This window comes from Chelonoidis abingdonii, chromosome 11, assembly GCF_003597395.2.
Source record: "Chelonoidis abingdonii isolate Lonesome George chromosome 11, CheloAbing_2.0, whole genome shotgun sequence".
Taxonomy (NCBI): Eukaryota; Metazoa; Chordata; order Testudines; family Testudinidae; genus Chelonoidis; species Chelonoidis abingdonii.
Window position 1 is genome coordinate 58,397,596 of NC_133779.1, and position 14,732 is coordinate 58,412,327.

The 14,732-nt window shown below is 49.4% G+C and overlaps 1 protein-coding gene and 1 long non-coding RNA gene across 2 annotated transcripts in view; one reads left to right on the forward strand and one right to left on the reverse strand.

Moving 5' to 3' along the window:
* LOC116819733 (kallikrein-8-like) overlaps positions 1-11,981 on the reverse strand; it is a 29,192-nt gene extending 17,211 nt beyond the window's left edge. The window contains exons 1-5 of the mRNA XM_075070689.1: positions 11,936-11,981; positions 8,456-8,618; positions 6,213-6,466; positions 5,207-5,343; positions 4,594-4,742 (exon numbers count right to left, since the gene is read on the reverse strand). Coding sequence (XP_074926790.1) covers positions 4,594-4,742; positions 5,207-5,343; positions 6,213-6,466; positions 8,456-8,618; positions 11,936-11,981 — 749 coding nt within the window. The remainder of the gene's footprint in view (positions 1-4,593; positions 4,743-5,206; positions 5,344-6,212; positions 6,467-8,455; positions 8,619-11,935) is intronic.
* LOC142047541 (uncharacterized) overlaps positions 1-14,732 on the forward strand; it is a 403,753-nt gene that overhangs the window by 288,519 nt on the left and 100,502 nt on the right. The window lies entirely within an intron of this gene.

The window sequence follows — 14,732 nt, forward strand, 5'->3', positions numbered from 1 at the left end:
TCGCGGGGAAGGTGCATGGTTAGGATTCAGGAAAGCCGCACTTGAGTCCCTCTTCTTCCACAGGCTCCCATGAGCAAGCAGTTTCTCTGCACCTTGGCTGCCCTGCCTGTAGCAGGAGATGACAGCACTGCCCGACATGGGGAGAGGAAACACACTGTAATCATATGTTGGCAATGGGGGCCCAGTGTCCCCCAACTCAGCTCCATCTTCCACTTCTGCCCGGTCCCAGATGCCCCCAGGGGCATGTTCCATGAAAAGATGTCATCTGTTGGTGGGTGTGCAGAGAGAAACTAAAAGTCAAGCCAGATGAGAAAGATTTCCATGAGCTGGCCTGAGCCACCTCACTGCCACTCGTTCCCCTTCTAACATGTCACCCCAATAACAAAAGAGGGAGAAACCCCGATGACCAGCTTAATAACAGAGAAATTAATAGATCTCAGGTGGTATCTGGCCTCCATTATAGCAGTACCCGAGCACCTCCCAATCTTTCTCCTATTTATCCCCACAATTCCTTGATGAGGAAGGGCAGGGCTACAATCCCCATTGTAGAGATGAGGGAACTGAGGCACAGAGAGGCTAAGTGATTGGGCCAAGGTCCTACAGGGATGGAGCATCAGACCAGAGATTAGAAGCTATGTCTTCCAAGTACAAGCTGAGCAGCCAATTGCCAAGCCATCCATCTTCATTTAGTGTCCCATTCCACCTCATAATCATCTCCATTAACAGAGCAATGCCCCCTCGTATCTCATAATCACCCCCAATAACAGAGAATTGCCTTCTCATACCCCATAATCACCCCCAATAACAAAGCAATGCTCTCTTGTATCCCATAATCACCCCCAATAAAGAGAATGCCACCTCACACTCTATAATCACCCCCAATAATAGAGCAGAATCCCCATTCCATCCCATCAATACCCCCAAAACAAAGTGATCCCACTGGCAGCCCATAATCACCCCAATAACTGCAAGATGCCCCAAAACACCACCCTATGTTGCTCTCCAAGCCACAGTTATCTCCTTTCCACCCCAGCGCCCTGACACCCCCAGCCAGGCATCCTGACAACAGGGGCTGGATTGGCCCTGCTTCACCTGTAGCTCCTGGCATGGTTGTGTCTTGGTCAAAACTAAGGATCCTCTGGGATGGGCCATTTTTTATGCTGGGGAAATGGGCTGTCCCGTGAGTCAACGTGATTGCCATATCTGGGGAGCTGCCCACATGTCGGCATGCAGGCAACTCCCTCCACACTCATACACCTGGCACAAGCAGGTTGGATCCCAGGGAGTTGCGGAAGCAAGCCAGTCTTTGTTCCTGCCTCTGTCCTCTACAGGGGAACCTGGAAGGAATTAGCCCTTGGAAGGGCACTTTGTCTATTGCCAAAAGCGACTCCCTGAACCTTCCGCCCTGTTCTGGAGTGTGTGCCTTCCTCATCCTCTTCCTCTTCCTGGTACTCTGACTTGGCCTGACTCTGCGTGTTGATCCCTGGTTCTGCTCTCAAGTTTGGCTCCTATCTCTGATCTCCTGGTAACCGGATCCTGCCTCCCAACGCTCAACTCTGGGTTTGCCCTCGGGCCTGCCTCAGACTCTGATCTCCTGGTATGTAGCCTGGCCTGATTTCCCAACTCCTGCTTTGAGCACTAGGTCAGACTGCTCATGTCCTGCTCGTGACACCTCCCCGCCCCCCTCCACATCCCATGCAAGGGAGTGGAGTGGGCCCTAAAAACAGCTGCTCTGTCGCATTTGTGGCTGCTGAGTTGCAGGCTTGTCTCTCTCCAAATGCAAGAATGGCCCTCTGACAGCTGCTGCCTGCAAGTCGGTCGGTGACTAGGAGTTTCCAGTCATTGCTGTCCTGCTCCGGTCACCGATCGCCACAGGACTTGGACATGGATGTGAATATGGAATACTACAGATGTGTGCTATAGTAAGAAAAGGGCCTGAAACATAAGCCCATGTATCAGAGGCTTGATATGAGGCCTGAGATCTGGGCTCAAGTAGTCAAAACTTTGCTGATATAAAGCAAAGTTACATTGTGAGCAAGAGACAGGCCCTGCTCACAGACTCTGGCAAGAACAGGGCTGATATTTCAAAAACACACATTCCTACATAAAGGGTTCAGAGTAGCAGCCATGTTAGTCTGTATCTGTAAAAAGAACAGGAGTCCTTGTGGCACCTTAGAGACTAACACATTTATTTGAGCATAAGCTTTTGTGGGCTACAGCCCACTTCATCGGATGCATAAAATGGAACATGTAAGAAGTGTAGAGTTAGGCACAAGAAAATATACGCAAACACATGCCGGAAAGGTGGTATCAAAATACCTTGATACCAAACACACTTCCCAAACAGAACAGGAACACGCCGAGTCATCTGAAGGATAAGGTCAGGATGACAGCATGATGGATAGAGATGTTTTGATCAAACCAACATGTACAAGGTAATGGTTGATGCCCTAATACATCAGAGGGTGGCTCCACACCAGTGTCCACACAGTGCTTGGCAGGATGAGGGTCTTCATCCAAACATCAGGAAATCAAGAGATCGCCATCCTGCTGTAGCCTTCATCTGTCTTCTCAGCCATTGAGAAAAACTGCCTCTTTGCCTGCTCTGTCATTGAGGACATATGGGAAACCCAAGCCCTCCACCCACTAAAATGGAGAAGGATCTCGTGGGAAGGATCCCAGCGTTTCAAGACCCAACTAAGACACCAGGAAACAGAGAAATGGGAAAGGAGGAAAGAATGTGTGGCAGCCTGACTCAATAATCCGGATTGGTCTTATTGGCCACTTGTGGCCCCACCAGCAGTAACTGGCTATCATTTCATAGAAGATGATCATGTGTCAATTTTGCTGAAATGTTTCAGTCAAAAAATAACACCCCCTTCCCCCCAAAAGATTTCCCAAAAATCAAAACATTTTGTTTCAAAAATTTCCGAACCAAACATTTCCCAGTTTGCCCTTTGACTGTTTAGAAATTTCCTTTAACTTTTAGTTAAAAAAAAAAATTAAAATGTTTAAAAATGCTGAATGTCCAAATGAAACGTTTAGTTTCAGATAAAAAGAAATGTTTTACTTGATCCCAAATGATTTTTTCCCCAAAATTGCCAGTGAAGAGAAAAATCCATTTTCTGCCCAATTCTCTGCGTCAGTTTTGATATTTTGGATGACAAAAAGCCAAAATGATCCTTCTGTTTTGATGGTGTGAAAATGATTCATTTGAATAAGGTTGCAATACTTTGGTTCAACTTGCATATTTTGCTTGATTTCTTCTAGACCTTTATGTGACATATAGTATTAATTTGAGTAATATATTTAATATTCTATATTGTCAATAGAATCATAGACATGCAGGGATGGAAAAGCTCCAAGTGTCACCTAGCCATTTCCACATGTCTCTGCAGGATCTATCAATCCATCCATAAATAACGAAGTGTTATTTACTCCTTCTCATAACTCAAGAACTAGGGTCACCCAATGAAATTAATAGGCAGCAGATTTAAAACAAATACAAAGAAGTATTTCTTCACACAATGCACAGTCAACCTGTGGAACTCCTTGCAAGATGATGTTGTGAAGGCCAAGAAAAGGGTTCATAAAAGACCTAGATGAATTCACAGAAGATAGGTCCATCAATGGCTATTAGTTTCCAGTTCTGCAGTTCTGCAGTTTCACATTGGAGTCTGTTTTTGAAGTCTTTTTGTTAAAGAATTGCCACTTTTAAGTTTGTTATTGAGTGACCAGAGTGGTTGACGTGTTCTCTGATTGGTTTTTGAATGTTATAATTCCTGATGTCATATTTGTGTCCATTTATTCTTTTGCGTAGAGACTGTCCGGTTTGGCCAATGTACATGGCAGAGGGGCATTGCTGGCACATGATGGCATATATCAGGTTAGCAGAAGTGCAGGTGAACGAGCCGCTGATGGTGTGGCTGATGTGGTTAGGTCCTATGATGGTGTCCATGAAAGTGCAGAACTGGAATTAATTTGCAAACTGGATACCATCAAATTAGGCCTATATAAAGACTGGGAGTGGATGGGCCATTACAAAAACTAATTTCCCCCATTGTTACTCACACCTTTTTGCCGACTATTTGAAATGGGCCACCTCATTACCACTACAAAAGTGATTGTTCCTCCCTTGGTATCCTGCTGTTAATTGAATTGTCTCATTAGATGGACCCCCCCCCCACTTGGTAAGGCAACTCCCATCTTTTCACATACTATGTATATATACCTGCTCCAATATTTTCCACTCCATGCATCTGATGAAGTGGATTCTAGTCCACAAAAGTTTATGCCCAAATAAACGTGTTAGTCTCTAAGGTGCCACAAGGACTCCTCCTTGTTTTCACAACGTTCAGGCTCATTCATGCTTTTCAAATCAGTCACACACTTTTAACTTAGTCCTAGGATTTTGTCAGGCCTGGCCCAACTGCAGCTCCCCCATCCCAGCCCCAGCCGGGCCAGCTTCTCCGACCCCATTCTGCATCCCCTGGGTGCTGCGGTGAGATGAGGAGAGGTGTGGCTGGGGCGTGTGTTGGTGGGTTATTGTGGCAGGCATGAGGCGTTGTGAGCTCTCAGTCCGATCTGGTGCACTTCCTCCCTATGGTGCTCCTCACCCACTCGGCAGCTTTGCAGACATTGGCGTAGACCCTGGGCTGTCCCGGCAGGGCACAGACAGATTTCCCCCAGGAAACCACGCCCTGCAGCTGCCCATTGCAGACCAGTGGGCCTCCTGAATCCCCCTGCAGAGACAATGCGAAGACATCAGCAAAACATAGCCATGCCCCCAGCGTGTGTGCACACACCCAGAGCAGGGTCCATCCCCTCCAGCAGGGTCACACACACATACACAAATACACAGACTCACAGACCTCATCTCCTCCAGCAGGTAGCGGCAGGGACACACAGACAGGAAGGGTTTAAAGAGCAGAAATGGGTTCAGGTACCTGCAGCTGGCTGCACCTGTGCTGAGACCAGACAGGCCCAGGAGCTGGATGAAGCCCAGCATTTAGGGCTCGGTGCAGCCAGAGGGCAGATCAGCTGCTCTTCCATGGGACATGAAGGCTGGCTGGGTCCAGGGACTGAGTGACGACAGCCCCTTAGCAGTAGGCAGATAAGAGTTTGCAGGTCGTAAGGGATAAAGAGTATGGAGCTGTGTGAGCTCCGACACCCATCACCCACCCCATTCTCCGGGATGCCCTCTTACCTTGCATGAGCTGATGCCACCCTGTTCCACGCCAGCACAGAACATGTTCTCTGTGATCCTGCCCCCGTAAGTGGCCTGGCATCTGGTCTGGCTGATGCTATAGAGATCTGCACACTGCATGATGGCTGGGAACAGCTCTGGGCAAGGACAGAAGAACGGCAGATCATGAGCAGGGAACAAGGTGCAAGAGAAAAAAGCTTAATGTAGGACCCTCAATTGCTGTAAACTGGCTTAGATCCACTGACTGCGATGGAGCTACAGCCGATTGACCCCAGCTGGGATCTGGCCCCATTGACTCCAATGGAGCTGCGGCCGATTGACTTCTGCTGGGATCTGGCCCCATTGATTCCAATGGAGCTACGGTCCATTGACCCCAGCTGGGATCTGGCCCCATTGACTCCAATGGCGCTACGGTCCATTGACTTCTGCTGGGATCTGGCCCCATTGATTCCAATGGAGCTATGGTCCATTGACCCCAGCTGGGATCTGGCCCCATTGACTCCAATGGAGCTACGGCTGATTGACCCCAGCTGGGATCTGGCCACATTCATTTTCCAAAAAAAAAAAAAAAAAAATTTGATGTACAGAAGAGCCACAAAAAACTCTTCATTTAATGGCAAACAAATCGTTTCATTAAGATTCAGTATTTTATGTTATACTATAATATTTCATTGTGATTTGAAGTACGTCTGTAACAGTTTGAAAAGAAAAGGAAAGGAAACATTTCGAAAGGAAAAAAAATGCCATTGTATCCCAGTGTTTTCAAATGCAAAGTTTTTTCAGAATATTTTTTCTGAAATGAATGAAAACGCCCCAAATTTGTGGGACACTTTGGAGTTGTTGAACCTGAGCTGTCCACTAACAATAGTATCAGATGAAAATTTTCCCCCAAGAGACTCCAAAAATCCTTGACAGCCCATTAACGAGGTCTCCTTAAAGAGCTTCCACCTCCATTCCAAGCTGAGCCCAACCTCAACCCCTCCCTCTACACCCCAGCAACCCATACTTTGGGGGGACTCAATGGTGCCCCATCCCGACACACTGCATCGTGTTCCAGGAGAAGGACAATGGGTAGCCAGGTTGATTGTGTTCACGTAGCTGTTGAGTAGAGCGGGCTTATCCAACTCCAGAAGCATGAAGTCGTTGTCACGATGACGGAGGTTATACTCGGGGTGCACAAAGAAGTTGCGGATTCTTCGTATCTGTTCCGTGGGTTCTTTCACCCATAGATTATAATCCCCCAGATGCACCCGCAGGGAGCTGCATGGAGAGAGGACAAAGGAAGAGATCAATGGGTGACTATTCAAAGGTCATATCGGACAAGCAACTACAACTGGGCCAATAATGGATTTTCGATGCTGGAGTAGCTTCCGAGATCTTGTCATCTTAGTTCTCCAAGAACTCAGTTTGACTCCAATCTCATCCGATCTTGTGTTTTTCTTGGCATACACTCCACAGAATTGATCAGAGTCATGAGTAAGGGGTGGCTATGGGGCATATCACAGATCCAAAGAATACAAGTATTGGTTACTTTACATACAAGTTTAACTATCTTCTAATGCATGCGTCCTCCATTTTACCTGAAATCATGCACTTTATGGTTTGTCCGGTTATTTTCAGGCCCAATTCCTGTACATATCATGCTTTGTTCTCATGCCACAGGTTCACAGCACATTTTGGTGACATTATTGTTTCTTTCACCTGGTTTTACAGAGCTGAAATGAATAATTTGATGACTTCACCCTTAATTTGTGGGACACTTTGGTGTTATCAAAGCTGCAGTTTTCACCAAAAATCGTGAATTCCTTCTCCTTGGCTTTTGGGTAGGGTGACCACACATCCCAATAATATCGGGATTGTCCCAATATTAGGGGCTTTTTCTTATACATGCAAATATACCCCACCCCTGAAAAAAAGTGTCCTGGTTTTTCACGCTTGCTATCTCCTTACTCACTTTTGTGACCAACTTAATTCGGTTATTTTTCTTTTCCCTTGTCCTGGGTCACTGTGGCCTGCTCATACCAAGCTAAACCAACATGCAGGAGCACTGAGAATTTCAAAGAGTCAAATCTGGGTCTAAGAGTTTTGTGCTTTCCAGCGAATTGAAAAATCGAGTGGCAATAGTTTGTTTCAGTTGTTGCAAAATATTTTTGAAAATAAACTAACAGGGCACTTTGAAAGAAAAAGTTGCGAGTGGAAAATCGAAAAGTTTAAAAAATGCCGACATGAGACAATGTGATTTTTAACGTATTATTTATGCCTTTTAATTAGTTTTTCCAAATACAACAAAGAGACCAGCTTCGTCGTAACATACAAAGAGAGTTAGGAGAAAAGGAGGGGCGGGGAAGGACAGATCTATCTGCAGGTCTTTAAACCACAATTTGAGGATTTCAATAACTCACACATAGGTTAAGGGTTTGTTACAGGAGTGGGTGGGTGAGATTCTGTGACCTGCATTGCGCAGGAGGTCAGACTAGACGATCATAATGGTCCCTTCTGACCTTAAAGTCTATGAGTCTATGAGGAGCTGCAGAATTACAGAACTCAAAAAAAGCAGCTTGAATTGCTTCCAGTTTTTCAGGCACACCCCTTCTGAGTGTTTGTTCCAGGGCTTAAATTCTCATCGAGTATTTCCTGGAGCTCCCCACAGCCCCCCTCCATTCGGGGATCCAGGTTTCACCTGTGGGATGGAGGCACTTGGGCTTGTCACTTCAGCGCTCTGGGAGGCACCGGGACTCAAAGCTTTAGCCCTGATGTGCCACCACTCAGGGTTCCTGACTTCTGCCACAGAGCCCAACAGACCCCCTGAAACCAGCGGGGGGCCGCAGAGCTCCATGGTTGAGAACCAAGAGCATCAGGCTAGACTCAAGGGGAAACATTTCCTGGAGCTCCGCTCCATTCCATCAGCTCCTAGAGCACCTGCACATGACCTGCCAGAGGGATGCTAAAGAGGCTGATGCTGGCGAGCCTGAGAGGGAGTTTCCCTCTGCACACACTGCTGGGGAGAGTGTTGCTCACATGCAGAGGCGCATGTGAACAAGGATGCTGGAAAACTGCAGAGGATGCAGAGAAGAACCACAAAAATGATCTGAGGGCTGGAAAAAATGGAGGAGGATAGGGCTGGGGATTTAGAGGGCGCAGAGGGAGACCTGGGCATGGATGGGGGACACCAAGGGAGAAGATAAGGACTGGGGATGTGGGTTACTCCCATGCATCTCTCTCTTTCCCTCCACCTCTGCAGTGACTTACTTGATCCGTCTGCTGCAGTGTGCAGCAGTTAGCACCCACTTTGGGGCTATCAGGCTCCCACCACAGTAGATGCGGCCGTTCCTCAGGAGAGCCACCTGGTAGGGCCGGGAACCAATGCGGCACTCTCTCCCGCCAATGATTCGGTGTCCCTGTGTGTCTGAGGCTGCAATGGAGAGTGGCAAACATCAGCTGAAAGCAGGGCAGGGGACGGGGTGGGCAGCAGTCATATCCAGATTGATTGGCTGGTGGCAAGATCAGGGCCGCCCAGAGGATTCAGGGGGCCTGGGGCAAAGTGGGGGAGCTGCGGCATTTCGGCGACATGGGGCCCTTCAGTTGCTCTGTGTCTTCAGCAGCACTGAAGAGCCCCCCGCCGTCGAAATGCCGCCCAAGACCCGGACTGCCGCTGGGCCAGGGCTCGCGGGGCCACTGCGGGGCCTGGGGTCTGGGGCAAATTTCCCCACTTGCTCCCCCGCCAGGCAGCCCTGGGCAAGATGACCATGAGCCTCTGCTTGTATGTGGCCATGCAAATGCAGAAGGCGATCCAAGGTTGTACCAGGTGAGGTAGTGTAAAACGGGGGGGATAGCTCAATGGTTTGAGCATTGGCCTTCTAAACCCAGGGTAGTGAGGTCAATCCTTGAGAGGGCCATTTAGGGAACGGAGGTAAAAATCTGTCTGGGGATTGGTCCTGCTTTGAGCAGGGGGTTGGACTAGATACCTCTGGAGGTCCCTTCCAACCTTGATATTCTATGAGATATTTCCAGTAGGGACAGGGAGGCATTAATGCCACTGGGAAAACCTCCAATTCCAATCACCCATGTTCCAGAAAGAGGAATTCCAACTGGAACAGGTGTCGAGAAGGGAGCTAGGATTATCAGGGAATGGAGAGCTGCTCTTACAAGGAGAGACAGAAGAGCTCAGCTGGCTTAACCTAAAAGGAAGGCCAAGACAACATCTGATTGTTCTCTCTAAATACAGAGTGTGTGGGGGGACACCAGGGAGGGAGAAGATCTGTAGGAGATGGAGACCAGCGTTGGCACAAGAACAAATGAGGATAAGCACCATGGATAAATCTAGGCTGAGATCAGAAGACAGTTACTAACCATCAAAGGAAGGAAGTTGTGGAACAGGAGCGGAAGGGAAAAAACCTCTTGAGTTTGAAGATGGAGCTCGATATGCTTCTACAACCAAGTTGCCCATGGTAGTAGGGACTAGTTATGACGACCCAGGAGGACAATTCATTTTTTAATGTTCAAACTGTATTTCAACCACTTTTTAAAGTGATTTTAAAGTGCTACCTTGGCAGCAGGGACTTGAAATTTTGCAAGGGAATAGCCCTGGAGTCAGGGAGGTACCTTTTGCTGTTCTCATGAAAATTCACCTTGATTTGATCAAATTATAGACCTCTTGAAATTACAATTTACACATGTTCAGGAGAACAGGGGGTTAGTCAATGACTGCTGTTTCTAGGCTTTACTGCAATCACAGGCACCGACTTTCCCTCTGCCCGGTGGATGCTCGATCTCCACCCCACCACTGGTTCCACCTCTGCCCCCGCCCCTGCCCTGCCTTTTCCCTCCCCTGCACAGTCTCTCACCCTGCACCCATTCGACCCCTTCCCTAAAGTCCCTGCCCCTGCCCTGCCTCTTCTTTGTCTCCTCCCCTGAGCGTGCTGCATCCCTACTCCTCCTGCTCCCTCCCGGAAAGTCCTAAGTGCTGCCAAACCGCTGTTAGGCGGCGGGGGAGCAGGAAGCTCTGGGAGGGACTGGGAGGAGCGGGGGCACAGCACACTCCAGGGGTGGGAGAAGGAGGTGAGGGTAGGGGACCTTGGCTGCTGACGGGTGCAGAGAACCCCAAATTTTTTCCCTGTGGGTGGTCCAGCCCTGGAGCACCCGCGGAGTCAGCGCCCGTGACTGCAATACAAATTGTGACAAAGTTCCTCCTCTGCCTTGGTGGGTCTTGTGCTTTCCGGCAGATTTGCTCACCTCAGAGGTTCACAGCAGCCCTCAGTTTGGCCACTTTTGCTACTGACTTAAACCTGCCATTCACTTCATCACTGGCCAGCATGGGGGAAGGGAGGAGAATAATCCCCACAACCTCTGTTGTCCCACCTAGTGGGTCGGGGACAGACCAGAGACTTTCCCCTCTGGTGGAACTCACAGTCCAGGTCAACTCCTCTTGTGTCAAATAGGGAGTTGGGGGGATGGGAGGGAACCCAAGCCCGCCCTCTACTCTGGGTTCCAGCCCGGGGGCCTGCAGATCATAGCTGTCTACAATGTCTCCTGTAACAGCTGTGTGACAACTACAACTCCCTGGGCCACTTCTCCATGACCTCCCCCCAGCACCTTCTTTGTCCTCACCTCAGGATCTTCTTCCTGATGCCTGATGGCGTTTGTATTCTTCAGTCCTCCAGCAGCATGTCCTCCCACTCCCAGCTCCTTCCGCGTCTCTCCCTAACTGAAGGGAGGTCTTTCTTTTAACCAGGTGCCCTGATTAGCCTACTTGCCTTAATTTGTTCTAGTAGCTTCCTAATTGGCTCATAATTAGGTGTCCTAATTAGCCCACCTACCTTAATTGATTCTAGCAGGGTCTTGATTGTTCTGGAATAGTCCCTGTTATTTTACCCAGGGAAAAGGGACCTGGTTAATCTGGGGCTAGTGAATCTACCTTCCACCAGTCTCCTGTAGCCATCTGGCCTGACCCTGTCACAAAATATTTAAAACAGTCAAACTTTTTTGGATGGAACTTTTTCCCATCGTAAAATGCCATTTTGTCAGAGCTGATAATTTCTGAGGGAATGTGTTGGTTGTGATGCACATTCTTTAAAAAAAATTTAAACCTAAACAGTCTCCTGTAAGGACTAGGCTCCACAATCAAACTATATCTCCCCTGATGCCTGACAACCAGAGACTTCCATGATGCACTAACTTCTCACCAAGTGGTGCATGGTGCTTCATGGGACAGGCAGTCTGACCAGAGCATTGAAGATTACCAGAAAGGGCCATGTTGATTTGTTTTTTATTTTTTTCAATAATTTTTGTTTCCACATTTTTCTTAAAAGAATTAACATTATATTTCGAAATGATGTTCTGTCAAAGTTATATATTTTTATAAATGCTTTAAATTTAAAGACGTTGAAATGTCAGTGTAACAGATTTATTTTTTTCCCCAAAAAACCTTTTCTATTGTGAGAAATTTCAAAATTCTTTCTATCCTGATTCGGGATGAAAACAGATTCTGAAATCATGGCTCCCAGCCTGCTCTACAAATAGTAAAGAATAATCAGACACAAGGACTGAATATATTAATTTCCTTTCGCAACCAGTGAAATGGATAATGGGAGTGTTGGAAACTTTGCTCTTCCTGAGCAGGAACCTGTCTTAAGCAATGTCTCTAAGATATTCCTGGAAGAGCCTGTGGTGAAACTGCAGAATCTTCTCACCCAACCCAACCTTGGCTTCTCGCTTGACTCTTTTTCCTACCTGCTGCTGCCCCGACTACCAGCATCGCGATGATCAGCAGCTCCATGGCGGTTGTGGTGATGGATATGGTTGCGGAGTCACTGGCTTTCCTGCAGGGAAAGAGATCAAAAGGGAATTGTTGGCCATGGGCATCTTGAGGAGGATGGATGCCTCGCGGGGAAAGTGCATGGTTAGGATTCGGGAAGGCCGCACTTGAGTCCCTCTTCTTCCACAGGCTCCCATGAGCAAGCGGTTTCTCTGCACCTCGGCTGCCCTGCCTGTAGCAGGAGATGACAGCACTGCCTGACATGGGGAGCAGAAACACACTGTGATTGTCTGTTGGCAGTGGGGGCCCACTGTCCCCCAACTCAGCTCCATCTTCCACTTCCACCCGGTCCCAGATGCCCCCAGGGGCATGTTCCATGAAAAGATGTCATCTGTTGGTGGGTGTGCAGAGAGAAACTAAAAGTCAAGCCAGATGAGAAAGATTTCCATGAGCTCGCCTGAGCCCACCCTGTTGTCACTCGTTCCCTTTCTAACAATAACAGAGTAGACCGAAACCCCCATAGCCAGCTTAATAACAGAGAAATTAATAGACCTGAGGTGCTATCTGGGCCCTATTACGGTAGTACCTGAGCACCTTCCAATCTTCATCCTATTTAGCCCCACAATTCCTTGTTGAGGCAGGCCAGGCCTATGATCCCCATTGTAGAGATGGAGAAAGTCAGGCACAGAGCAGCGAAGTGATTGGGTGACAGCACCAGACCAGAGATTAGAAGCCATTTTGTCCAAGAACCAGCTGAACAGGCAAACCACCAAGTCATCCATCTTCATTGAGTGCCCCATTCCAGGCCATAATCCCCCCAATAACAGAGCAGAGCCCCCATTCTATCCCATCAATACCTCCAAAATGGAGTGATCCCACTGGCAGCCCATAATCACCCCAATAACTGCAAGGTGCCCCAAGCCACCACTCTATCTTGCTCCTCAAACCAGAGATATCTCCTTTCCATCCCAGTATCCCAATGCCCTCAGCCAGGCATCCTGACACAGGGGCTGGACTGGCCCTGCTTCACCTGTAGCTCCTGGCGGGGGCCCTCGGGAGTGGAAGAGGTTCCAGCAGTTGCGTCTTGGACAAAACTAAGGATACTCTGGGATGAGCCACTTTTTATACCAGGGAAATGGGCTGTCCCTCTGAGTCAACATGATTGACGTATCTGGGGAACTTCCTCACATTTCTGCATCCAGGCAACTCCCTCCACCCCCATGCTCCAGGACATTGTATCCGGGGGAGTTGCCAGCCTTTGTTCCTGACTCTGTCCTCTGCTGGGAATCCTGGCAGGAATTAGCCCTTGGAACGGCACCTCTCCATTGCCGAAAGCGACTCCTTGAACCTTCCACCTTCCTTGTCCTCTTCCTGGTGTAAGGGGACTGTTGGCCCCTTACTAAAACTCAGTGGGGCTTTTGGTTGGCTAGCTCCCAGCACCAAAGGGAAGGAGAAGGGTCGATGGGAAATCAGGACCCTGAGACTGACAGTCCCAATGCGCAATGGGGAGAGGCCAGTGCTCCAGGCCAATGAGGGAGTCAGGAGGCCAGGGGGGTCCTGTCCTCCCTGTGAGCTGGAATTGCCTGGGTCAGACCGAGTGGGGCCGAGCTAAGGGGACAGCAGGGGCCTGAGCTGAGCTGGGGAGCAGGGTCGGGCCGGCCAGAGAAGCAGAGAAGCAGCCCAGAGAGCAAGTCAGTGCTGGGAGGAGAGGTGCAGCATCCAGAGCTAGAGGGGCAAGGAAAGCAGCCCAGGGCAGAAGCCGCAGCCACTCTGAGGCATTGTGGAGCCGGAGCTGGAGCTGGGGCTGGAGCCATCCCGAGCCAGCTGCGGTGAGCAGCTGGGGAGAGCGAGGGAGACCCTGGGCAGGGGGCCCAGCTCCGGGAGACGCCCCCAGCCAAGGAGCCTGGCAGGACAGACTGGGAGGGGGATCGTAACCCTGACGGGAGGGGGCTGACATTGGGAAGAAGGGTCCTGCCACCAGAGCAAGTGTCCAGCTGTGGCATCTGCACAGCCAGGGATGTGTAAAGAACAGGCTGTGAACTGCCCTTACAGCCCAGAGACGCTGGTTGCAATGTCCCCCTGTCTCAGAGCAGGGTGACAGGTTTTCCTTTCACCTTCCCATTTTCCCCCTAATTTTTTTAATTTGTTGCCGTTTAATAAATTGTATTTGCTTTGAACTGTATGAAATGATCAGTGGGTCAGGGAAGCATCCAGTGCAGAGAGAGCACCCTGGAGTGGGGACACCCTAGCGCCTGCCCTAAGTGACCACAACAAGGTTGGGGGTCAACTCCCCCCAGGAATGCTGGGCCCAGCCTTGTCGGGGTTACGAGGACTCTGCCAGACTGGAGATGGAAGGGGAGCCCCTGAGGTCAGGCAGGCCTCTGGGTAAAGGGAGTGGGAGCGAGGACTCAGATCCTTTCATTAGCCCATCTCATTAGAGTGGTGCATAAACCAGGAACTTTTCCCACAATAGCAAGACCATTTCCCTGCTTACACTGGTATCCTGACCCGGCCTGACTCTGCGTGTTGATCTGTGCTTCTGCTCTCAGGTTTGGTTCCTACCTCTGATCTGGTACCCAGACCCTGCCGCCTCACACTCGACTCTGGGTTTGCCCTCAGGCCTGCCTCAGACTCTGATCTCCCGGTACATGGCCCGGCCTGATTTCCCAACTCCTGCTTTGAATACTAGGTCAGACTGCCCACATCCTGCTCATGCAGGGGAGCGGAGCAGGCCGTAAAAGCAACTACTCAGTTGTGTTGAAGCTGCCGAGT